The sequence below is a fragment of the Muscardinus avellanarius genome (genome assembly GCF_963383645.1).
Source record: "Muscardinus avellanarius genome assembly, chromosome: 17".
NCBI lineage: Eukaryota > Metazoa > Chordata > Mammalia > Rodentia > Gliridae > Muscardinus > Muscardinus avellanarius.
The window spans coordinates 64,245,295-64,271,297 of NC_137803.1; the positions used below are offsets into that span (position 1 = coordinate 64,245,295).

Below are 26,003 nucleotides of genomic sequence, written 5' to 3' on the forward strand. Positions count from 1 at the left end.
AGACACCAGGCACTCTGCAACTTAGCGAGACCCTGTTTCAAAATAAGAAATAAAATGAGCTGGGGGTGTAGCTCAAGGCAGAACGCCCTGGCTTTCATTCCCTGGCCACGTGATTGTGTTCTGCTGTCTGCGTGTGTCTCCCCTAGTTGACCAGGGCATGCTCTTGGTGTGCCCAGCTTTCCTGTATAGGCTTAGTCACTCCATTTGAGGTGGCCACAGACTAGATATCTGTATAAGCGCTGTATTCCTTGATTATGGTCCAGATACTTAGGCTCTGCGTATACCTCTGAAAACCCATCAGTTACTGGAAAGAAAAGTTCTTACTGTCCTTCCCCCCTTTGTGGTGCTGGGGATTGAACCCAGTTGTGCTTTACCACTGAGCTATACCCCAGCCTTTCTTATTTTAAGACAGGATCTTGCCAGGTTTCCCAGGCTGGTCTTGAACTTGAGGGCCCACGTGTGCCTCAGCTTCCCGAGTCTCTAGTATTACAGGTGAGCACCAACCCTGCCTGGCCATTCTTACACGAACAGACTATTTTTCTTTATGTGAACCAAGTAAATTTTTATGAAGAGTATATTGCCTGATTTTGGTTGAATCTTGTGAGAAGCAGGCTCTTAAAATGTTTTAAGCTTATTATAAATTACTGTTTTCATAGATACTTTTTCCCTTACCAGTTAGAAGTGTTTATAAGTCGGGCATGGTAGCACACATTCTTGTTACACTTGGGAGGCCGAGACGGAAGATCACAGGTTTGCCATCAGCCTCAGCAACTTAGTGAGGCTTTCTGTAAGACCCCATTACAGATGGATAGATAGAGATAGATAGATGGATGAATGGATAGATAGATAGGGAGAGCCCGATGTATAGCCAAGAGGTGGAATCCCCTTGAGTCCAATCCCCAGCACCACGTACACACCAGCAAATAGAAGAATATTTTTATTTTAACTAGTTGTGACACACTTGAAGGCATGACAGACTTCCTCTGAAATCTATGGCTCACATGGCAACAGTTCTGGTGTGTGTTTGGGGAGTGGAGGTGTGGGCAGTAACTCTTAACACCCACCCCTCGAAATCACTGCTTGAGAGGTAGTGAGCTAGAGAGGCCAGTTTTGTAGAGTTTTGAAGAGAGAGCTGACTCTTTTTTAGTAGTTGAACCCAGGGTCGTTCTACCTCTGAGCTATACCCCCAGCTCTCTTTATTTTTTGTTTTAAATCAGGATCTTGAGCCAGGCGTGGTGGGCATGCTTGTAATCCCAGTACTTGGGAGTATTGCACAGGAGGATTGCACAGGTTCAAAGCCAGCCTCAGCTATTCAGTGAGGCTCTCAGCAGCTTAGTGAGACCCTGTTTCCAAATGAAATAGAAAATAGGTCTGGGATGCTGGGCGTGGTGGCGCACGCTTGTAAGCCCCACACTTGGGAGGCAGAGACAGGAGGATTGTGCTGGTTCGGAGCCAGCCTTGCTGGCTTAGGAGACCCTGTTTTAAATTAAAAAAATATAAAATAGGTCTGGGAGTGTAGGCTGGAGGTAGAAGGGCTTCCAGGAATACCAGTACCTCCAAAAAAAAAAAAAAAAAAAAGAAAGAAAGAAAAAAAGAAAATAGGTCTGGGAGTGTAACCCAGAGGTAGAAATCCCTTAGGTTCCATCCCCAGTACCACTAAAAAACTAAATAAATCAGGATCTTGCTAGGTTGCTGAGAGCTAAGGCTGGCCACGGACCTGCAATCCTCGTGTCTCAGCCTTTCAAGTACCGGGATTACAGACATGGACCATCATAACAAGCTTGAGATGACTTTTGAAGGCAGTCACTTTCCAGTTGGACACCTTGCTTTGTTGCCTTTAATTTTAAAGAGCGTTTTTATTTTGGTAATTGTAAATTTGCATGCTATTGTAAGAAATACTACAGAGATTGTGTCTATCCCTCACCCAGTCCCCCCAGTGGTAACATCTTACGGGACTGCGGTGCAGTATAACAGACAGGGAGTGGGCACTGATACGGCCTGTTGGAGCTCCTTGCCCCTGACAGGCCTTGCGGTGTCCGCAGTCTTGTGCGGTTCCCTCGTGTGTGAAGTGATGTGGTCGCCGTCGGCCAGTGCTGACCAGTGGAGCTGTTTTATCATGCGGTTGCCCTCCTGCAGCCAAGCGCTCTGCTCCTGCCTGCTTTCCTGACCCCAGAGTATGTTTATGTGTTTGCTTTGATTGTAGTCATTGTATGTGCCAAGCTATATCTGTGTCCTTCAGTAGGTTTAGCAAACTGACAACGAATGGAGAAACCTTTGTAGTTAGAATTGAGACAAGTTTTGCAACTTACCACTTTGAGTGTTCAAGTAATTATTCTTGTGAGTTAGCGTGTCACTCTCATAGATAAATATATATCTGTCTATAGTCAGTAATTGAGAGCTACAAGAAGAGTTCTGTTTAAACTGTGCTCATGGGCTGGGCACGGTGGCTCCTACCTATAATCCCAGTACTTGGGAGTCTGAGAGAGGAGGCTTACAGGTTCTTGCCCGGTCTCAGTAATTTAGCAAGTGTTTTTTTGTTTCAAAAAAGTAAACAACAACAATAATAATATAGGGCTGGAGGTATACTACTACTACTACTACTACTACTACTACTACTTATTATTATTATTAATTATTATTATTATTATTATTATTATTATTATTATTATTATTTAGGGCTGGAGGTATATATCTCAGGTAGAACAATCTTGGGTCCAGTCCCTAGCAGCACACACAGAGAATGGTGCATGGTGCTTGTTGGGGCTGGAGGAGGAGCTCTTGGCAAAACACTTGTACCGCAGGACCGCAGGGCCACAGGCATTAGGTCCTGGATTCCAGCCCCAGCACTGCAAAAGAGAGAGGAGGAGGACAGTGCTTGTCGCCCACCTCTAAGGTCCTGGCTCTCAGTCCTGTGTGCCTCTCGGTGAAGGCTCAGCCTGGTAGGCTCAGAGCAGTGCTGCTCTGGGCTCCCCTCCTACCAGGGCTCCGGTGTGCTGGCGCTGTCTTCTTTTGGGAGTGGCCTCAGCGGGTGCTCTCCTGCCTCACGCGCTGGTGAAGCCTGGCTGCTCGTGGAGTAGACTTTTTTTTTTTTTTTTGCGGCACCAAGAATGGAACCCAGAGGCATTCTACCTCCGAGCTGCACCCCCAGCCCTATTTTTTAGTCTTTTATTTCTGAAACAGGGTCTCACTGACTTGCTTAGGGCCTTGCTAGGTAGCTGAGGCTGTCCGCGAACCACGATCCTCCTGTCTCCGCCTCCCGAATGCTGGATTACAGGCGTGCGCCGCCATGCCCGGCACTTCTCTTGATCTCTTTCAGGTAGATGTAGCTGGGTCTTGCTTCCCGTGTCATCCCAGGATTTCCTAGCCAAGCCAGTGCTCTTGAGCTTGCATAAGAAAATGGTCCCCTAAAGACCCATGCTGTCTGGATACCTCCCAGTACTACTAAGGGGACCACTCCACTTCTCCTGACTTCATAGTCTCTATCTCTTTTTTTCCCTTGTACTGGATTGAACCCAGTACAGTGAGCTTAAAAAGGCAGTGAGCTATACCCTAACCCTATTTTATATTTTTATTTTGAAACAGGGTCCCGCTAAGTTGCAGAGGGCCTTACTATGAGTTGCTGAGGCTGGCCATGAACCTGTGATCCTCCTGTCTCAGCCTCCCAAGTCCTGGGATTCCAGGCATACGCCTCTGTGCCCAGCTTTATTATCTTCACCATCACCTTCCTCTCCTCCCTGGTAGCTCTTCATCTCGAGTGACCTCACAGCTCTGGGTAAGCGCTGTAGAGTACCAGCCTTAGAGTTGCTGGACCTCTTCAGCCCTGTGACTTTGACCTTCAGTCATCTTCACCTCTGAATTCTTATTTACTCTTAACAGTGGGAGTCGAGCCCGTGCACGTGCACTTGCTAGTGAAGAGCCCTCCACTGCGCTCCGGCCTCACTCATCCTTGTGTAGTGCTGGGGACCGAGTCTGGCAGCATTCTGCCTCAGCCTGCCTTTATTTACTTATTTATTTACTTATTTATTTTTTATGCGGGTCTGGGGATGGAACCCAGGGGCATTCTATCTCCGAGCTACACCCCCTGCCCTATTTTTTATTCTTTATTTTGAAGCAGGGTCTCACTGAGTTGCAGAGGCCTCACTAAGTAGCTGAGGCTGTCCGCGAACTGGTATCTTCCTGTCTCAGCCTTGAATGCTGGGATGACAAGCGTGTGCCACCTCAGCCTTTTTAATTTAGGGTTTTATTTGGAAACAGGGTCTTGCGAGGTTGCTGAAAACCTCGCTGTGCTGCTGAGGCTGGCCACGAGCCTGTGGCCCTCCGGCCTCAGGCGCCCTAGTCCTGGATCGCAGGTGTTATTAAGCTCAGCCATCGTGCGAGCACTCCATTCGCTTCCGCGTTTCCACTCTTATTCTTTGACTCCACCAGGAGGACTGTTCATTCTTTGATGTTTTCATTAATTCCTTTCCCAACCTACCTCTTGCTTTCAATTGCTTGGCTGTTATATTTTACAGAATCTCTTTAAGGCGGGTGTGGTGGCACACACCTGTCATCCCAGTACTTGGGAGGCTGAGACAGGTGGATCTCAGGTTCGAGATCAGCCTCAGCAACTGAGTGAGACACTCTGACTTATCGAGACCCTGTTCCAGAATTTAAAAAAATAGGGCAAGGGGTGTAGCTTAGAGGTAGAATGCCCCTGGGTTCAATCCCCAGGACAAAATATATATGCTTATATATTTATATATGTATGTAAATATATATATAATAGAATCTGTAATAATGTAGTTTATGTAGTACCATAATCTCAGAATTCTTCCTTTTTTTGTGTGTGTGGTACTGAGGATGGAACCCAGGGCATTCTACGTCCGAGCTACACCCCTAGCCCTATTTTTTATTTTTTGTTTTGGAACAAGGTCTCACAGAGTTGCAAAGGGCCTAAGTAGCTGAGGCTGTGAACTGCAATCCTTCTGTCTCAGCCTCCCAAATTCTGGGATTATAAGCGTTCACCACCACACCTGGGTGGCACTATTTTTTTTTTTTTTTTCAGGTTTGGGGATGGAACCGAGGGGCATTCGACCTCCAAAGTACACCCTCAGCCCTATTTTTTATTCATTATTCTGAAACCGGCTCTCATTGAGTCACAGAGGGCCTCACTAAGCAGCTGAGGCTTTCTGTGAACCACGATCCTCCTGTCTCAGCCTCCTGAATGCTGGGATTACAAGTGTGCGCTACCACGCCTGGCTCGGCTTGCACTCTTTTAAAAGTTATAATTTTGGCTGGGCGTGGTGGGCACGCTTGTAATCCCCGCGCTTGGGAGGCAGAGACAGGAGGATCGCGCAGGTTCGAAGCCAGCCGCGCTGGCGTAAGAGACCCTGTTTCAAAAATATAAAATAGGTCTGGGAGTGTAGCCCGGAGGTAGAAGGGCTTCCAGCAGCCCCAGTACCACCAAAAAAAGTTATAATTTTGTATATTTTATGATGTATGTGATAGAATAAATACCACAATACATTTAAACAGTGCATATGTATGTGATACATACACACAAATTTTATTAATTAAAGAAGATAAAAATAAAATAGGGCTGCAGTTGGGCATGGTGGTGCACGCTTGTAATCCCAGTACTTGGGGGGCTCAGACAGGAGGATCGTTCTCGGACTGCCTCAGCTATTTGGTGAGGCCCTCTGCAACTTAGACCTTGTTTCAAAATAAAGAATAAAAAATCAGGCTAGGTGTGTAGCTTGGACGTAGAATGCTCCTGGTTCCATTCCCTTTACTACACACACACACACACAAATAAATAAAAATAAATTAGTACTGGGGGAATAGCTCAGAGTTTTGTAAAACACTTCTGGGTTCAATTCCCAGTACCCCGCTTGCACTTTCTAATTACACCCAACCCGTGAAATCCAAACGTGGGCCCACCCGCCCTTCCTCTTGGCTGGCAGCAGCCATGGCACTGCCCCTCCTGCATGCCCTTTAATCCCAGACCGCTCCTGGCTCTGTCTGAGCCAGCCGTCTCAGACCAGCCCCTCCCTTGGCATATGAACTTCATTATGCCTTTAGTTCTACAGAGGAAAATGTAAAGACCACCAAGTCACCGGCCAGTGCGTGTCCTGCCACCTGGAACCCGTTCCCCTTTGTGGCCATCCTTTCTGAACTCCCGGGCGAGCCTGGCCTCCTGCTGTCCCCATCCCAGGCTGACCTCTGAGCTTCACCTCCAGCCCTATTTTTATTTTTATTTAGAAATGAGGTCTCATTAGGTTGATGGGAGTCTCACTACTCTCCTCGCCCCTCCTGTCTCAGCCTCCCAAGCCCTGGGATTGCAGCGGGCTCCCACCTGCTGCTTCTGTGAGCTTGAGTGCCTGGATGCTGAATGGACGAGAGATCACCCAGTTCTTCCTCCCATGGCTGGCTTGTTTCACTTAATCCAGGTGAAGCTGAGTGTGGAGGCAACTGACCACGTGATGGAGGGTTCCTTTCGATTGTGTGGGGTTCACATGCGTCTCCACGTGGCCAGAGTGTAGGGCGCTGGGGACCCTGGAGCAAGGGCTGGCTTGTTCCGGTGCCCTCCCTGTTCCGATGTGGGGGGCTGCTTGAACTGGGTCCTGGGCAGCCGACAGCCAGGAGCGGGACTCCTGGTGAGCGTGAGGCTCCTGGCTGCCAGGAGCTTCTCTGAAAAGGCATGGTGGCTGAGGCCCCTACCGGAACTGCAGCTCAGGCCTGCTGTGTGCGGCGGGGGCCGGGGCGTGTGTGGAGACAGCTCTGAGTCACCCGGAGGACGAGGCACATCTTCTGAACCGTCAGTCTGCTCACAATCAGAGAGGACAAGGTTGTGCATGTATTAAAAATACAGCCGGGCATGGTGGTGCACGCTTATAATCCCAGTGTTTGGGAGGCTGAGACAGGAAGATCACAGGTTCGTGACCAGCCTCAACAAATTAGTGAGGCCCTCTGCAACTGAGACCCTGTTTCAAAATAAAGAATAAAAAACAGGGCTGTGGGTGTAGCTCAGAGGTAGAATGCCCCTGGGTTCCATCCTTAGTACACAGAAATAAAAGATACAGGATGTAGTAGAAGTTTGACATCCCTGTTAAATTTTAAGATAAGCTGGGTTTGGTAGTGGGCTTGTAATCCCAGTACTTGAGAGGCCAAGACAGGAAGGATCAGACCTTTGAGGCCAGCCTCAGTTACTTAGGCCCTCTGCAACTGAGTGAGACCGTTTCAAAATAAAGAATAAAAAATAGGGTTGCGGGTATAGCTCAGAGGTAGAATGCCCCTGGGTTCCATCCCCAGACCCACAAAAAAAAAAAAATTAAGATAAAATAGGAATTGTGAAGGGATTTTCTAGTTGCCCTTAGGAAGATAAGAAGGAGGCCCTGTCCGTGAGAACAGTCAGCAGATCCAGTCTAACCATTCTATCTTCTTTCTTTTTCCATGTCCAGTTTTGTTTGTCTCCCAGCAGACTACCCAACATGGGACATAATTGCAAATATTTGGCTGTGCAGAAGCCAAAAAGAGGGCCTAGTCTTTTAGTGCTAATGTCGAGAGGGTTCTTTTGCTCAGTATCCATACTTAGCCTCAGCTCGGGCCACGTGGAGAGGAGGGAGACACCCGCCAGGGTCTCAGTGGTGTCACCTGCACGAGGCCATGGTCGCCAGGCGCCCCTTCCCTCGAGCCCTCTGCAGCCCTCCACAGATGGGACGCAGACAGCTGGAGCCTCTCAAGGCAGTGCATTAGTCATGGCACAGACGACTCGGCTGACTCAGGGGCTGGTGCCAGGCAACGTGGGCACTCCGTGCTGCTCGTGCAGCAGGCCGTGATTAGTGGCCCTTTCCATTCCCACTGCCACCGCAGGTCCAGCCTCATCACCTTTGAGGGAACCCCGGGCATCACTACTGAAGCTGTCTTCCTCTGCCAGCCCATCCTCTACGCTCTGGGTGTGCTTGTCTTGAAATCCAAACATGCTCATGCTAGTCCGTCCATCCATCAACCATCCACCCTACTTTTGTGTTTGTTTATGGTACTGGGGATGAACCCAGGGGCATTCTACCTCCAAGCTCCACCCCAGCCCTTTTTATCATTGATTGACTGATTGGCTGTGGTGTGGGGATTGAACCCAGGGCCATTCCCCCGGGTCTCACAAGGTTGTGGAGGGCCTTGCTATACACTGCTGAGGCCAGCTGTGAACTCAAAATTGTCCTGTTGCAGCCTCCTAAGTACTGGGATTACAGGTGTGCACCACCACACCCACCTTATTTTTATTTTTAGACAGTCTCTCTGAGTTGCTGAGTCTTGCTACGTTGCTGAGGCTGGAACTGTCCTGTTGGCCTCCTAAGTATCTGGATTTAAGGCGTGTTCTACCACGCTTGGCCATGCCATCTTTTAAGTTTGGGGTCCGGCTCGTTCCTTGTTTGGGACACATAGCCACAGCCCCTCTTAGTCAGACCTCTCGTATGGCCGCTCTCCTGTCTTAGTTCTCAGCCTCGCTGGCCGAGTAGCTGAGGCTGTCCACGAACCATCATCCGTTCTCAGCCTCCTGAATGCTGGGATTACAAACATGTGCCACCACACCTGGTTGGACATCACTCTTGAACACTTGGTAGTTTTTCGTGTGTGGTGCTGGGGTTGAACCAAGGGGCATTCTACCTCCGATTCTTTGTTTGGAAACAGTCTCATTAAGGCGCAGAGGGCCTCCCTAAGAAGCTGAGGCTGGCCGTGAGCCCTGATCTTCCTGTCTCAGCCTACGGAATACTGAGATTACAAGCGTGCACCACAGTGCCTAGCTGAACACTTAGTATTGAATTGTGTTTGGGAATAGGAAAGTCTAAGAGGAGAAATCAACTCTTGGTGCCTACTAATAGGTGGGTCTCTTCCTCAATCCACTTCCAACCTCACCACTCTTGTCGGCCATGGTGAGGCGGGGCTGTAACCCATCTGTGGTTTGAGGACAGCCTTAGCAAGTAGGGAGACTCAGCAACCTAGCAAGACTCCATTTCAAAATAACAATGAAAAAAATAGGGCCAGGGGTGTAGCTCAGAGGTGGAATACTCCTGGGTCCAGTCCTCAGTGCCCCCCCAAGTTCCTTACTCGTGATCTCTTGAGCTTTGCAACGATGAATGTGCGTCCTCCTTTCCGTTTGACCTGGAAAACTTTCCAAAAGGAGATATGTTTACCATCAGGATAAACTAGGTGAAATCTGTGGGGGTTTCTTCTTATGACAGTGTGCAAAGAGGAAGCTGTTGTGTGTTGTCAGCTCAGGCCACAGCTAGAGCCAGTCATTTCTTGAGAGATGAAACCATTTCTCAGAAAGCACACTGTTTGAGGGGGAAGCAAAGGGACTCCATCAAAAGTTGGCTTCATTTCTCTCTAGTGTATAAGCTATAGCTCATTTGGCATTGAATTTCTTCATTCACTCTGAGAAGAACTCAAAGCAGATAATTCCCTATAGAAAAAAGGCTGTGTTCGTGATAGTGCTGCTGCTGCGGTGGTGGCCAAATGAGAGATGTGAGATTCCCTGCGGAGTGTGCCGTGGTTGCTTTTGTGGTGGTTCGCGCAGTATAGTTGCTTCAGACTTCAGTCTTCTTTACTGGATCCTTTAGAAGACAGGGCAAAGGGACAAAGCCATAGACTTAGGAAGACGGAGCCCAGGGCCTTGGCGTGTGTAGCCAAAGGCTCTTTTTATTTTGGTTATCTCATTTCAGAGGTTCCTGGGCAGAATAAACTGGAAGAGTAGAAAGCCCAGGACATTCTGTTGGTGAGGGTGTTTTGCTTCTGTGTACCTAGTTGAGAAGACAGTTTGGTTTGGAATGGACAGTTTACAGCTTTGGGACTGCCCGGTGAAGGCAAGGGGCTCGCTTGGACTCTGGGTGGAGGAGCGGCCCTCCTTGTCTTTGATGGGGAGTATAAATCGCAGTTTCTTATAAAAAGATATTGACGGTTTTAGTTCCCAAAGTGTGTATATTCTGATTTTCTTTTGATAGTTTTAAGGGCATGTGGTTTTTGTTTGTTTGTTTTTGGTGGTACTGGGGTTTCTGGAAGACCTTCTTCCTCTGGGCTACACTCCCAGACCTATTTTATACTTTTTAAAATTTGGAAACAGGGTCTCTCAAGCCAGCGAAGCTGGCTCTGAACCTGCATGCCCCTCCTGTCTCCGCCTCCCAAGCACAGGGATTACAAGCATGCGCCACCACAGGGCATGTGTTTTAGTTAATTCAGTTAACTCACATTTTTCTTTTAGAGAGTCTCTTTTGACTAAAAAAAGCTGTATATATTTCAAATGTTTATTAGTCTTTTTTCTTTGTACTAGGGATTGAACCCAGGGGCATTCTGCCTCTGAGCTACACTTCCAGCCCTTTTAATTTTAATAGTAATTATTATTAATGAATTATTATTGAATAATAATATTAGTATTATTAACAATAATAATATTGTTAAATAATAAGTATTATTATTTGGCAGCACTGGGGATGGAATCCAGGGGCCACACCACCACCAGTGAGCTACACCACCAGTTGAAACAGGATCTTGCTAAGTTGCTGAGGCTGTCCTTGAACCTGCTATTTTCCTGTCTCAGCCTCCAAATACTAGGATTATAGGCATGTGCCACCACACCCGGCTTAATGTTTATCAGTCTTCTTCATAGAAGCACTAAATATGTAATGATACAGGTATATGTGAGTTTATTTTTAATCAGTCTTTTTTTTTTTTTTTTGGTGGTACTGCTGGGGTTCCTGGAAGCCCTTCTACCTCCGGGCTACACTCCCAGACCTATTTTTACATTTTTATTTGGAAACAGGGTCTCCTAAGCCAGCGCGTGCAGCTGGCTTCGAACCTGCGCGATCCTCCTGTCTCTGCCTCCCAAGCGCGGGGATTACAAGCGTGTGCCACCACGCCTGGCTTAATCAGTCTTGATAAGAGAATGTACTTCAACTTCCATTTGAAGCCATTTCTTAATAGCTGTAGTTTTCCCATGGACTCTGTCCGTTTTTACTGTCATTTGCCAACAAAAGTTTTTAAAAGTCCCCTAGGAAAGATCGCAGTGGATCTGTGCTTTGGCTCCTTGAGGAGCTTCATGCAGGAATAACAAAAAGCCGGGTCTTGTGGCTCTGGAGCTTTGGGGTGTCCTCGCCTCGCTGGCTTCCCAGTGGGAGCCTGCTTTTAGCAGTTGTACGTGATTGTGGTGCCTAGGATGTTTGGGGCAGCACGTGCTGTGGGTGTGCAAGCCTGAAGGACTGCCAGTGAGCTATGATTCAGAGTCCTCGGGCCAGTCTTGTTGAACCATGTGCATCGCAGGTGGCCAGTGCTGCTGCCTTCCCGCTGGCCAGTGGGCTGGAGTCTGCTTTCCCCTGGGCAGTGGGGAGGAGCGATCTTTGGGTTTGCGTTCTTTCTGTTACTGCAGCATGAGGAAATACACTCCTTTAGTGTGACATTTTAGTAGAACTTGAATCTTAGGGATTGTGTAGCTTTCTAAAAACATGGATTCTTGAGCTGGGCGTGGTAGCACACACTTGGGAGGCGGAGACAGGAGGATCACACAGGTTCGAAGCCAGCTGTGCTGGCTTAAGAGACCTTATTTCCAAATAAAAATATAAAATATAGGTGTCTGGGAGTGTAGCCCGGAGGTAGAAGGGTTTCCAGGAACCCCAGTACCACCAAAAAAAAAAAAAAAAAGGATTCTGTTGGTATATTATCTAGATCTGTGGTCTTTATTTAGTTCTTTGGGTAGCTGTACTTATTATCTTGTGTAATGTAAGAGTTAAAGGTGATTAAACTGTTAAAAAAAAAAAAAGACTTATAAAAAAAAGTGCTTGCTTACATCATCTTTCCGAGAACACTAGCATATGTGATTTACTATAACAAGACCTAGTTTTTTCCTGTTGGCAGTGACATGTAATATTTACAGAGGTCTTGGGTTCAGTCCAGCAGGAGCATCTCAAAGAAAGCATGTGTGAACATTTTCTTCTCTTTCTTTTGTGGTACTGGGGATTGAACCCAGGGTCACTCTACCTCTGAGAGCTACACTCACATCCTTATTTTTAGCTCTTTATTTTGAAACAGGGTCTCACTAAATTGCAGAGAGCTTCACAAGTTTCTGAGGCTGACTACGAACCTGTGATCCTCCTGTCTCAGCTTCCCAAGGGCTAGGATTACAAGCGTGCCCACCACGCCCAGCAAGATTTTTTCACTTTGAAAAACTAGAACTCTGCCTAAACTGTTAACATTAGTTTTCAGTAGGAAGCATTTCAGTGGTCTTTTAAAGAATGTCGTTTATCCAGGTGTAGTGCTGTAATCTCAGCACTTGGGAATCTGAGATAGGAAATTTCATGGGGGGAGGCTGGCCGTATCAATTTAACAAGTCTCTCAGCAGTCTATTGAGACCCTGTTTCAAAATAAAAAATAAAATAGCTGGGTGTAGTGGTGCACACTTGTAAATCCTGGCATTTTAGAGGCTGAGGCAGGAGTGTCATGGTTCAGAGAAGCCTCAACTACTTAGTGAGGCCCTCTGCAACTCAGTTAGAACCTGTTTCAAAATAAAGAATAAAAAATAGGGCTGGGTGTAGCTCGAAGTAGAATGCCCCCGGGTTCAATCTCTAGTACCCCCCCCATTCACTCACACACAAAAGAAAAGAAGAAAATGAAATCTGCTTCCATCTCTTTGGGGCCATCTTTTGTAGGCGGATTGATGGGTGCCTGGGCACTGAGAGTCTGTGTGGCCCTTCTAGGGTCTCTGAGGAAGTAGGTGCTTTATTTCAGTTACCATGTTGCACTCAGTTTTCATGCAACAACAGTTAACATACCACAGACCAGATAACTTCCCAGAACACTGCAGGTTAGGTTTCATAAAAAACTAGTTTTCTTAAAAACTAGGGACTAATTTAGGGTTTGTTTCAACCCTCCCATGCTTAAAACATTAACATCAAGACAAGAAATCGACAAGTTTGAAAGGAGCTGTGTTTTCTGTTTTCAGATGACCACAGTCGGGTCAAACTGCAAAACGCTGACAATGATTACATCAACGCGAGCTTGGTGGAGACCCAGGAGGCACGAAGGAGCTACGTCCTGACGCAGGCAAGGCCGGGACTCGGGCCCTCAGGTTACCAAGCGAGTGCAGACACTAGGGCTTCCAGGCCTCAACACTTAAGGCACAAGTAAAGCTGATGGTCTGTGCGGGGAGTTGTTGGGAAGTGGCGGCGTCTCTGCGGCCAGAGATGTCTCCTCTGCTTTCTGTCTCACGCCCAGCCCTTGCTGCGCGGCTGAGGTCCCTGCAAGCGCACTCCGGGCTCCTCTTACATCGAATGCCCCGTGCCTCTGGCGACTCCTGGCTGTCCTCGGAGCCAGTAATTTGGCTGTGAACAGCGCCCGCTCTCTCCGCCGACCCACGGCGCTCTGCCCATGCTGCTTGGCTCCCATCTGTGGCTTTGCTTACTTTCCGACTTGATAGGAGGGGTGTTTATCCATCTTAGCTGCTTTTTAATTCGTCAAATAATGGAGACTTAATTAAGAGCACCGTCAGCTGGGTGATGCACACCTGTAATTCCAGTACTTGGGAGGCTGAGACAGGAGGGTTGCAGGTTTGAGGCCAGCCTCAGCAACTTAGACCCTGTTTCAAAATCAGAAATGAAAATGCCAGGCGTGGTGGCACACGCTTGTCATCCCCGCACTTGGGAGGCGGAGACAGGAGGATCGTGCAGGTTCGGAGCCAGCCTCGCTGGCTTAAGAGACCCTGTTTCCAAATAAAAAGTATAAAATAGTTGTGGGAGTGTATCCCGGAGGTAGAAGGGTTTCCAGGAACCCCAGTACCACCCACAAAAAAAAAAAAAAATCAGAAATGAAATTGGGCTGGAGGTATAGCTCAGAGGTAGAATGCCCCTGGGTTCAATCCCCAGTACCTCCAATAAATAAATACATAAATACATAAATAAAAGTAACTATGAGCTAATACACATTTCTGTTTTGTTTGTTTGTTTGTTTGTTTGTTTGCGGTACTGAGGACTGAACCCAGGAGCATTCTACCTCCAAGCTCCACTCCCAGCCCTATTTTTTATTTTGAAACAGGGTCTCACTAAGTTGTGAAGTTCCTCACTAAGTAGCTGACGCTAGCTACAAACCTGGATCCTGTCTCAGCCTCCCAAGTACTGGGACTACAGGCGTGCACCACCATGCCCGCTACACAATCTCTAATTCACAGGAAACTAAAATTAATTATTTTACTTCAGTTAAAACATTTGTGTAAGAGAGAGAGAAATATCATTTGCTGCAGGGAAAAACTGGCAAATGACATAAATTCACAGGTCAGAGAACAAAATAAAGTAGGCAGTATAAATATAAAAAGATGCTTCATTTTATCAGGTGATTGGGGAGTGGAAATCTCAACCAGTAGTCAACTGCCACTTTCTTTTCATTGTTGCTACTAGAGATTGAACTCAAGGGAATTCTACCTCTGAGTTAGACTCCCAGCACTTTTTTTTTTTTTTGAAGATTTAAAGAACTTTATTAGAAAGATAGAAATACAGAAAATAGAAATACAACTCCATACCAGACTGGCATGGAGGGGGTGAATTGAATGAATACACCCGACTCCCAGCACTTTTTACTTTTTATTTTGCAACAGGATCTGCACTGTATTGCCGAGGGCCTCGCCAAGTTGCTGAGATCCTCTGTCTCAGCCTCCCGGACACTGAGATTGCAGGTGTATTCCCCCAGGCTGGGTGCAGTACCACTTTTCACCTGTCAGAAGAGCAGACATTTTGAAAGCCTGTAGTACTCTGATCATATGACCTGGCTGAGAATACCCAGAGACAGGTGTGTGTGCAAGGCCAGGCGTGGTGGCACACACCTGGAAGCAGCTGCTCGGGAGGCTGAGGCAGAAGGATTGCAAGTTCAAGGCCAGCCCAGACCACTTAGGAGACCTGGGGTGCAACTCAGTGTCAGAGGACTTGATGGGGATCCCACTCCCAACACTGCCTCCCCAAAACGTCTGTGTGCGGGCGCATGTTTGCGTATAATGTACATGTTTATCGCAGTCTTGTTTTCATAGCACATGACTGAAATGCATTAAACAAGTTAATCACACACCCACCATTAGTGATGGTTATTTTGGGGTATTGCACTCATGGACTTTATTTTTTTTTTTTTTTTCATTTTACTTATTTATTGGTACTCGTGATTATTCTACCTCTGAGCTAGACTGTCAGTCGTATTTTGTTTTTTAGTTTGAAACAGGATTTGTCTTGTTAAATTGCTGAGGCTGGCCTCCAGTCTTTGATCCTCCTGTCACAGCCTTCCAAATAATGGGATGGTAGGCATGCACCACCATACCCAAACACCCAGCTCATTGGCCTTTTCACATAAACCAGTATTTTAGCCAAAAAAATAACTTGAGATAACTTTAACAGGAAAAAATAGAAGAGTTACTCTGGACATCCATATCACAGCCTTTTCTTCCAAGTTCTGTTTATTGGTTCTTCTTTCCTTTGTTGTTGTTGTTTTTCAGTCCTGGTGATGGAACTTAGGGGCATTCTACCTCTAAGATCTTACACCCCGACCTGATTTTTTATTTTATATTTTGAAACAGGGTCCTCGAACTATGATCTTCCTGTCTCAGCCTCCCAATGCTGGGGTTATAAGCGTGCGCCACCACCCCAGCTCCCTTGTTTGTTTGTTTTGTTTTGTTTTTTTTTTTTTTTTTTTTTTTTTTTGGTGGTACTGGGGTTCCTGGAAGCCCTTTTACCTCCGGGCTACACTCCCAGACCTATTTTACACTTTTTTATTTGGAAACAGGGTCTCTTAAGCCAGCGCGGCTGGCTTCGAACCTGCGCGATCCTCCTGTCTCCGCCTCCCAAGCGCAGGGATTATAAGCGTGTGCCACCACGCCCGGCTGTTTGTTTTAATACCGGGGACTGAAGCCAGAGGTATTCCACCTCTGAGCTACACCTCAGGCCCCCCCTTTCTTCCCTCTTCCCTCCCTCCCTCCTTCCCTCTCTCCCTTTCTCCCTCCCTTTCTTTCTTCCTTTCTTTTCCTACTGGGGACTGAGCTCAAGGGCATTCTACCTCTGAGTTACACCTCAGTCCTATCTTTTATTCTTTATTTTAAAACAGGTTCTCACCAAGTTGTGGAGGGCCTAAGTTCCTGAGATTGGCCATGAGTCTGCAATCCCAAGTACTGGGGCTGCAGGGGTGCGCCTCCACACCCTGCTTATTTCTTATTTTGAAACAGGGTTACCACATGCTAGTCTTGAACCTGTGATCCTCTTGTCTCAGCCTCCCAAGTTTGCAGATTCCAGGAGTGTGCCACCACACCCGTTCCCTTGTTAGCTTTTAGACCAGGTCTTTCTCAAGATCCAAGTTAACTGTCCTGCACGTCCTTGGGCCCAGGGCTTTTCTCTGTGACCTAAGGAGGCGGTTACCCTGCTGTCACGGCGTCCATTCCGATCCCAGCGCCAGCGCCTCATTGGCTGTTCATCCGCCCAGCAGATGTATTGCTCTTACAGCGTGCAAGGCTTTGTGTGAATAAATCAGATTCCAGAAGAAACTGCCAGTGTGAACTTCAGATTCTAGGAAAGTCAAATCACTAACCCCTGAAATAATTTTGTAACACTTCCCAGTTTTGAATGCTTTGTATAAGTTAACCTTGAGACAACCCTGGAAGTGCCACCCTCCGTGCTCTGTCGGGGTGGGAATCTAGAGACCCAGGGACCTGAGCTGTGGTCAGACTCAACAAGGAGGGAGCAGCCGGCCCCACGCGCCGTCTCCTGCTGCTGCCTTCCGGTTGCTGCGTGGCTTTGGACTGGAGACGTGGCTCCTCCAGCCTTCCGGCTCTCTAGTCCTCCTTCCTCCGTCTGCGTGTCGTCTGTGCAGAGGCGTCGGAGCAGCTCCTCGAGTGACTGGCATGGTGCTACGTGGTTTGTTGTTGCTTTTATCAGCCGTAGTGTACTGGCTTTAGTGACTTTCCATAAATGCCTGCCGTCCTTTATGACAAAGAAAATGCCTGGGTGACGCCCTAGTGAACATTTAAACGTCTTCATGTTGGGCTGCTTTTTTTTTGTCCCAAAACAATGTGTGGGTCTTGGAAGCTGGCCTCTAGCTTTGTCTTTTTCCTGAATTTCTTCCTGTCGTTCCTAGGAAAGGCTCTGGTTCTGTTTACCTAGATCTCAAATTATTTGCTTAACCAAGCAAGCCCCGCCCTGCTCCCTGGCTGGAAGCTGTCATCCTGAGCCCTCTCCCACCTGCCGCCCTGCCTTCTGCAGAGCTCTTGCATTCCTCCTGTCCCGCCCTTCTGTGCCTGCGCTCCCCCCAGCGCCTGCCGGTCTTTCCTCGGTGGCCTTGTGCTCCTTCACTGTGCACAGGCCCTCTCTGTGCCAGGACTCTTCTGACAGTCCTGTGATAGCTTCAGTGGTCTAGGTACTTGATGATTTCTATCTTTTTAGAAATCATCTTCTAGTTGATTTGGCCCGGTTGGCCAGCCAGTATCACACATCATTCCATGGGCCTTCTGTGACCCGAGAGGCAGGGCCTCTTCCTGTTCCAGAGGCTGAAGAGGACAAAGCTGTCCTTTACCTGTACCCTTTGTAGCAAGAGCTTGATCCATCAGTGCTTCCACTGAGACTTTTTTTCCCCCCGATACTGGGGATGGAACCCACCTCTGAGCCACACCCCCAGCCCTGTTTTTTATTCTTTATTTTGAAACAGGGTCTCACTAAGTTGTGAAGGGCCTCACTAAGTAGCTGAGGCTGGCCACAAACCACGATCCTCTTGTCTCAGCCTCCTGAATGCTGGGATTGCAGGCATGTGCCAACACACGCGGCCCATGTAGGATTTTGACACGGGTTTACTTATAGGGCATGTACACGCCACGTGGCCCCTTCTGCAAGCAGCACCAGCAGAGGCAGGTGAAGCAGCAGGAGCGTCAGGAGTGGCGTCCCCAGCTGGCTTCTTTGGGACAGAATCTCGCTGTCCAAGCCTTCTCCTCTAGCAATCAACTCTGAAAGCCACCTAACACCCTGAATAAATTCTTTCCTGCTTAAGCAAATAGAAGATTTGGATAATTTATGACCAAAATCCTAACTAGTAGGGAAATTTTTTTGGTACTGGGTATTGAACGCACGGGCATTCCACCTCTTTTATTTTGAAACGGGGTCTCACTAAATTGCTCAGGTCTTGCTAAGGCTGAGGCTGGCCTGGAACCTGGAACCTGTCTCAGCCTCCCCAGTATAGGGCTTACAGGTGTGCTCTGCCATGCCCGGCTCCACTGGCTTCAGAACTCACGTACCAGCAGCATCCAGAGGAGGCTTTGCCTCAGGCCTTCCTTTCTCCCAGCCCTTCTTCCTGATCTGTGTCTCTCTCCTTGCAGGGTCCACTTCCTAATACGTGTTGTCATTTCTGGCTCATGGTTTGGCAGCAAAAGTCCAAAGCGGTTGTCATGCTAAATCGAATTGTGGAGAAAGAATCGGTGAGTAATCTTTGTGTTTGAGTGTACTACGGTTGATCGTTAGCTTATAACAGTCTCAGCCACTTAGTGAGGCCCTCCACAACTCAGTGAGACCCTGTTTCCAAATAAAGAATACAAGCCGGGCGTGGTGGCGCACACTTGTAATCCCTGCATTGGGAGGCTGAGACAGGAGGATCGCACGGGTTCGAAGCCACCCTCAGCTACTGAGTGAGGCTCTCAGCAACTTAGTGAGACCCTGTTTCCAAATAAAATAAGTCTGGGAGTATAGCCCGGAGGTAGAAAAGCCACTGTGTTTCAACCCCAGTACCACGGAAGGAAGGAAGGAAGGAAGGAAGGAAGGAAGGAAGGAAGGAAGGAGGGAGGGAGGGAGGGAGGGAGGGAAGGAAGGAAGGAGGGAGGGAGGGAGGGAGGAGAAAGAAAGAAAAGGGATGGGGATTAGCTCAGGTAGAATGCTCCTGGGTTCCATCCCTAGTACCACCAAAAAAAAGAAAAAAAGCATAGTCCCCAAAATGACGCCAGCTTTCCCACCAAGATAATTGTTGAAAATCATTACCTGCTTTTTCCCCCATAGTCATGGGGATTAAACCAAGGGCCTCCCACATACTCTGCAAGCGCTATACTACTGAGTTACACGCTCCCCGTTTTTATTTATCTTGAGATGGCATCTTGCCGAGTTGCCCAGGTCGGGCCCAGACTCGAGCCATCCTCCTGTATCCGCCTCTCAAGTAGCTGGGATTACAGGCATCCACCACCATGCGTGGCCTAGTTTAACGTTTTAAATCTCTTCTCCCTTTCTCTCTCTCTCTTTTGGTACTGGGGATTGAACCCAAAGGCATTGCATTCTGGCTGTGAGCTTCACGCTGAAACACTCCTCATCCCAGCATTTACCATCATGAATACTTAACCCGTATGGCATTAAAGTTAGTGAGTACATAGGCAATACTTCTAGATACCTAGCGTGTCATCGCCAGTTCTTAGGTAGTTGTGAACTACTCGTAAAATGTGAAGACTTCTCAGTATGATTAGAAATAGATTTTTGCAGGAGGTTGATAATTTTAGAAATAAAAAGTGAATGCTGTGTGATGTCAAAACTTAGATTATCATGCTTTAGAAATGACATTTCATTTTTATGTAACATGATGTCTGCTTATGGCCTTTTTAAAGTTATAAGAACAGGTTTTAAAGCTGCTTTGTAAGACTTCCATCTTACTGAAATACGTTAAATACTGAATATAGTGGTAGTGACTGTAGGATTCAGTTTTTGAAAATATATCACATGTATGTGTAAGGTTTTCTTTTTTCAACTTTTTATGGTTCATAATGTCTATAAACTAATGTTTTTTAATTCAGGTTAAATGTGCACAGTACTGGCCAACAGATGACCGAGAGATGCTGTTTAAAGAAACAGGGTTCAGTGTGAAGCTCTTGTCAGAAGATGTGAAGTCATACTATACAGTACATCTGCTCCAGTTAGAAAATATCAACGTAAGGCTTGCTTGCTCAGAAGTTTGGGCTTTCTTATAATGATTTCAGACTTGCTCTTTATTACTAGGTTTAGAGTTCTAGATACCACATACTTTTTTTTCTTTCTTTTTTTTTTTTGGTGGTACTGGGGATGGAACCCTCTACCTCTGGGCTACACTCCCAGACCTATTTTATAATTTTATTTGGAAACAGGGTCTCTTAAGCCAGCGAGGGTGGCTTCGAACCTGCGCGATCCTCCTGTCTGTCTCCCACGCGTGGGGATTACAAGTGTGCGCCACCACGCCCAGCTAGATACCGCATACATTTAAGTAATTCCTGTAATGGTGTCTGATCATAGCCATTGTGTGTGATCATGCTCCTAAGCACTGTAACTCTTTGAGAGGGTCCAGTGAAGATGAAGCCGAGCTCCTGCTGCATCTTACCGTTGAGGGGAGTGGCGCCAGTGACTCACAGGCCTGCTGTTAGGAAGGGTTCACCACACAGAAATGTGTCCTTCTGTACTTGGAAAACAGTGACATAAATGTGACACATGACCTCAAGAGTATTTAGTTGGGTTTTCTCCCCCAAAGATAGGAATCTTCCTTGGTGCTTGTTTGGGACACACCCAGTGGGCTGCGAGCTGTGCAGCATTTTCTGGTACCTCCCTTGCCTTCATTTGCAATAACTAGAATAAGATAGACAGTAGTGAAGAGACGGTGATTCTGATGCTGTTAGAAACTAGTTAACTAGAAAATAGGCACACACTTGACTGACACGGCTTTGTGTCTGGTGTACAAAGTGAGTGCTGTGCTAGTTAGTTATCATTAAGTGATTGACATGTGGTCACTAAGAGCTAAACGCCTTGCCAGAAGAGGTCCGGGTAAGCATTGTGTGTGTGTGTGTGTGCACACGTGTGCGTGCATGGCGCCTGGGCAAGTGCTGTGTGCCTGAGGCCAGGCGCCGGCTCTCCTGGACCATCGTCTTGTGACATCCATGCATAAGCCGATGTGATCTGGATCACCTCAGAAGGCTCAAGAATTACAAGGCCTGATTTACTTATAAACGGTCATTACTGTATTTGTTTGAGCTATTTTGTTTAGTCACAATTACATACAACTAAACCATCAAAAACTGCATCGAGATAACTCTTTGACACTGGACTGTAACGCACACCGTCCTTATCCCCAGAAGCAGTGTGTTTCAGTGAGCTGCTCACAGTTCCTCAAATCATCTCCCTGCTTCACTATCTTTCCCCTTGCCTGGAGTGCAAGCCCATGCCCACCTGTGTTCTGGCATCTTTCAAACTGAAGTACGGCCGGTAAGCGTCATCACTGATGATGTAGGATGCTGGCGGGAACACGGGGGCCTGGCCCCAGGGCCCACACAGTGGGGCTGGCCCCAGGGCCCAGTGAGGTGCAGCTTTGCCTCCTGGGTAGGGCGGGTGTGAGCGTTGTTGCGCTTTTATTTGTAGAACAACTATTCAGCGAAGTGGCCAAAATGTAGGAAATTGGAGTTTTTGAGGGACTATAGCAATTAATGAGCGTCATTGTTTTAGAAATAGCCAGATGTGTGAGCACACTTGTAATCCCAGCATTTGGGAAGCTGAGACAGGAGGATCTGGGTTCCTGGACAGCCTCAGCTACTTAGTGAAGCCTTGTTTCAAAATAAAGAATAACAAATAGGGCTGGGGGTGTAGCTCAGAGGTACAATGCCCCTGGGTTTTATCCCCACTCCACAAAATAAAAAAAAAAAGAAAGAAATAGCCGGTGTGTGAGTGGGTGCCGGCACGTGTGCGCCAGACACTGTCCCCTCGTTTTGTTTTAGCGCTGCCCGGGAAGTGTCAGAGCACTGACTCCATTTATAGAGAAAGGAGGGCTTAGCGACAGTCTCCTAAGACTCCTCTTACACCTTCAGGGTGTACTGAAAGTATGAAGGTGACTGGGCCAAGAGCTGTGCAGAGTCGCCCTAGCTCCTGGAGGCTCGTGACTGCATGTGTCTGTGCTGAGTGCTAACTGTTGTATGAGTGGCTTTGGGCAGGCGCCACTTGCACTACCGTAGGCCCACTAGCTCCCTGTTGCCTCCTACCCACTCGGCTTCTCGGCTCCCAGGTATCGCAAACTTCCCATACGCACGGAGTCTGCATCTAGAAATCTCCTTCAAGCCAGGCATGGTGGCGCACCCTTGTAATCCCAGCATTTGGGAGGCTCAGCTACCTAGTGAGGCCCTTTGCAACTCAGTGAGACCCTGTTTCTTTTCTTTTTTTTTTTTTTGCGGGTCTGGGGATGGAACCCAAGGACATTTGACCTCCGAGCTACACCCCCTGCCCTATTCTTTATTCTTTATTTTGAAACCGGGTCTCACTGAGTTGCAGAGGGCCTCACTAAGTAGCTGAGGCTGTCCGTGAACCGCGATCCTCCAGGTCTCAGCCTCCTGAATGCTGGGATTACAAATGTGGGCCACCACGCCCGGCTGAGACCCCGTTTCAAAGTAAAGAATAAAAAATATGGCTGCAGGTATAGCTTGGAGGTAGAATGCCCCTGGGTTCCACCCCCAGTACTGGAAAAAAAAAGAAAAGAGAGAGAAGACTGAATGTGTAGGCTAGATTGAGTGTTAGTTGTCTGCTCTTTGGCAGCCGTCATTGTTCCCTCACTTGTTCCCCCAGCAGGAGAGAGAGAGAGAGAAGGTCCTGGAAGTGACCGTTTCTCGCCAGTCGTCAGTATATGGGTCTTATCCTTCATGTGGCCTTGCAACTCTGAAATACATCATTTTGAACCCTGTTTTAGTGAGGGTAAATTAACCAAAACTAACCTCAGGAGAGTCCTTCTGTCTGATTCTGCAAGGCATGAAAAGCACTGATTTTCAAAAATCTATCAGCAGGGAAGCCTTATTATGGAAATAGTCATGAGCATTTCTGGGAACTGGCTTCATATCTCAGACAGCATGACCTGGATTTGAAAAGCAAAACAAAGACAAGCGATCCCGCCTTGAGCCCAGCTCTGTAAGCAGCAGACAGTGAGCAGGTGCTTAGCATCATGGTGCCCAGACATTCAGAGCTGGGGCTACGTGCAGCCTGGGGGCCAGCTGCGCACCCCACGCCGGCCTGGGCTTAGGCTGTGTGCACGAGGCCAACCCTGCTGTGCACGGCTACCCTGCAGGGAGGCTGATGGCCGTAGCAGGACGTCAGTGAGGAACGGGCTTAAAACGCCCACTCCCCTCTTTACGGGAAAACATGCCTAAGCTAATGGGATCCCTGGGCCAGTCAAGGAGCGGCCTCCTGGCCTGTCCAGTGCGGGCGTCACGTGTTCACTGGCTGCTGACAGCTGTGTAAAAGTACGTGCAGCTTAGCCTTCTTAACTTAGAATGTTTTGAATTTCTTTTTTATTTTTATTTATTTTTTTGGTGGTACTGGGGATGGAACCCTTCTACCTCCGGACTACACACCCAGACCTATTTAACAGGGTCTCTTAAACCAGTGAGGCTGTCTTTGAACCTGCGCGATCCTCAAGTGCGGGGATTACAAGCGTGCGCCACCACGCCTGGCTGAATTTCCTTTTTATATTCACTATTCTGTCACACAGCATTAGCTCTTTTTGGCATATAGTTGTGGTACTTTGGCAGTGCATTCAAATGTCTGACCACATTTGTAAACAGAATAAGCCTAGTGCAGTGGTGAACGCCTGGAATCCCAGTACTTGAAAGGTTGAGACAGGAATCACAGGTTCAAGGGCAGCCTAAGCAACTTAGCAAGACCTGTTTCAAAATAAAAAGGGCTGGGGGTGTAGCTCAGAGGTAGATTGTCCCCGGGTTCAGTCCCTAATACCAATGATAGGTAAAAGATAGGTAGATAGGCAGAATAACAACAGACAGCTAGCTAGCCAGGACACAGCTGGGGATACAGGACTGGATCCAGTCAACCCACGGCACACGGAGTCCCGGAAGCACACGGACCCCAGCATCGGCGCTAGCTGACCAAGTCCACCTTTCAGTTCAGACGAGCGCACAGACTTCGCTGCCGCAACAGCTACTGGATAAGCCAGGACTCCTGGCTGCACCCTGGCTACTTGGGAGGCCGAGACAGCGGGATTGCAGGTTCTAAGCCAGGACATGGTAACGTAGTGAGGCTCTTTTTGAGGTACTAGGAACTGAACTCAGGACATTCTACCTCCAAGCCGCACCCCAGCCCTACTTTTTTTTTTTTTTTTTAAACAGAGTCTCACTAAGTTGCAGAGGGCCTCACGACATTGGCAAGGCTGGCTGCAAACCTGAGATCCTCCTGCCTCAGCCTCCCAAGCACTGGGATTACAAGAGTACGCCACCATACCTGCCTAGTGTAGAAACTTTTAAAAAATTAGCTACATACTTTTAGTCACCTTATTTTTAATACCTCGTTTTTTTGGTTTTTTTTTGTTTGTTTGTTTGTAGGTCTGGGGATGGAATCCACGGGCATTCAACCTCCGAGCTACACCCTCTGCCCTATTTTTTATTTTTTATTTTGAAGCAGGGTCTCACTAAGTTGCAGAGGGCCTCACTCAGTAGCTGAGGCTGTCCGCCTTCTCACAGTCTGTCTGCAGCCACTAGCTTTGTGACTTTGGCAGGTGACCTTTTCTCTTTTGTGCTACTGGGATAGAACCTAGGAACGTTCTTTCTCTGAGCTACACTACCCGCCCAGTTGTATTTTTTGTTTTGAAACAGGGTCTTGCTAGGTTGATGAGAGTCTCGCTACTTGTTGAAGCTGTCCTCGAACCTGTGATCCTCCTGTCTCAGCCTCCCACATAGTGGGAATATAGTGTGTACCACCACACCTGGCTGGGCAGATGACTTTTTGCCAGCATTTTCTGGCCTGGAATATGGATTTAATAGGATTGTTGTGTGAATTTAGTGACTAAGTTTGAGGGTTTAGAACAGACCTCTAAGTTTTGTTGTGTTAGCTTGATGAATGTAGTCCAAATTCCCTTAAAGAAAATGTTCCCTGATTTGTGTACGTGGATAACAAAACTCAACGGAAAATTCCTGGTACAAGCAAACAGCGCATAGAAAAATCATTCCATCAAACACGTGATCTTTCTGAAGTAGTGTTTTAGAGAGAGGTAGCAGAACTAACTTTGTCCCTTGACTTCACTTGCAGAGCGGGGAGAGCAGAACGGTATCCCACTTTCACTACACCACCTGGCCAGACTTTGGAGTCCCGGAATCGCCAGCCTCGTTTCTCAACTTCTTGTTCAAAGTGAGAGAGTCTGGCTCCCTGCGCCCCGAGCACGGGCCCGTGGTGGTCCACTGCAGCGCAGGCATCGGCCGCTCGGGCACCTTCTCCCTGGTAGACACCTGCCTCGTGCTCGTGAGTGCTTCCGGTGACCTCCTTTCAGGCTGGGTTGCCTTTTTAAATTGTTTCTCCTGGAGGAGTAGACTTTGGTGTCATGCCCAGAACTAGGTTTTACATACAGGTTAAATTGCTGCTTTTGGCAAAAGCCAGAGCTCTCATCTCCGCTCTTCCAGCTGCTCCTGTTCACAGTGGGCGGTGTGTCCAGAAGACTCTAGGGAGCCTGCGATGCGGTTCCCTTGTAACAGACCTCCTCTTCCAAGTCTAAATTCTATATAATGTCGACCTCCCTCTTCACACAAGCCATCTCTTCCTTTACTTAGTCACGAGGGGTAACGTAGTGTGCCTTGCTGAGGCAGGCTGTAAACCTGTGATCCTCCTGTCTCTGCAGGACTTTATGTGGCGAGGCCTTCCTCATGCCCTTCAGTGTTGGTGAGCTGGTGCTGCTGGCCCCACAAGTTCCTGAGTGTGACCCCCATATGCTGGGTTTTTCTTTTCTTTCCTTTTTTTTTTTTTTTTTTTTTGGTTCTGGGGATGTACCCAGGGGCATTCCACCTCTTGAGCTACATCCCCAGCCCTACTGTGTTTTTTTGTTTTGATTTTGTTTTTGTTTTTTGCGGGTCTGGGGATGGAACCCAGGGGCATTCGACCTCCAAGCTACACCCTCTACCCTATTTTTTATTCTTTATTTTGAAACAGGGTCTCACTGAGTTGCGGAGGGCCTCACTCAGTAGCTGAGGCTGTCTGTGAACTGTGATCCTCCGGTCTCAGCCTCCC

The 26,003-nt window shown here is 47.7% G+C and overlaps 1 protein-coding gene across 1 annotated transcript in view; it reads left to right on the forward strand.

Annotated features, from left to right (window-relative positions):
• The window catches only part of PTPN2 (protein tyrosine phosphatase non-receptor type 2), a gene marked incomplete at both ends in the record, with an annotated part of 59,094 nt that overhangs the window by 17,907 nt on the left and 15,184 nt on the right, over window positions 1-26,003 (forward strand). The window contains 4 exons of the mRNA XM_080714585.1: window positions 12,965-13,065; window positions 18,347-18,445; window positions 19,796-19,930; window positions 25,035-25,244. Coding sequence (XP_080570711.1) covers window positions 12,965-13,065; window positions 18,347-18,445; window positions 19,796-19,930; window positions 25,035-25,244 — 545 coding nt within the window. The remainder of the gene's footprint in view (window positions 1-12,964; window positions 13,066-18,346; window positions 18,446-19,795; window positions 19,931-25,034; window positions 25,245-26,003) is intronic.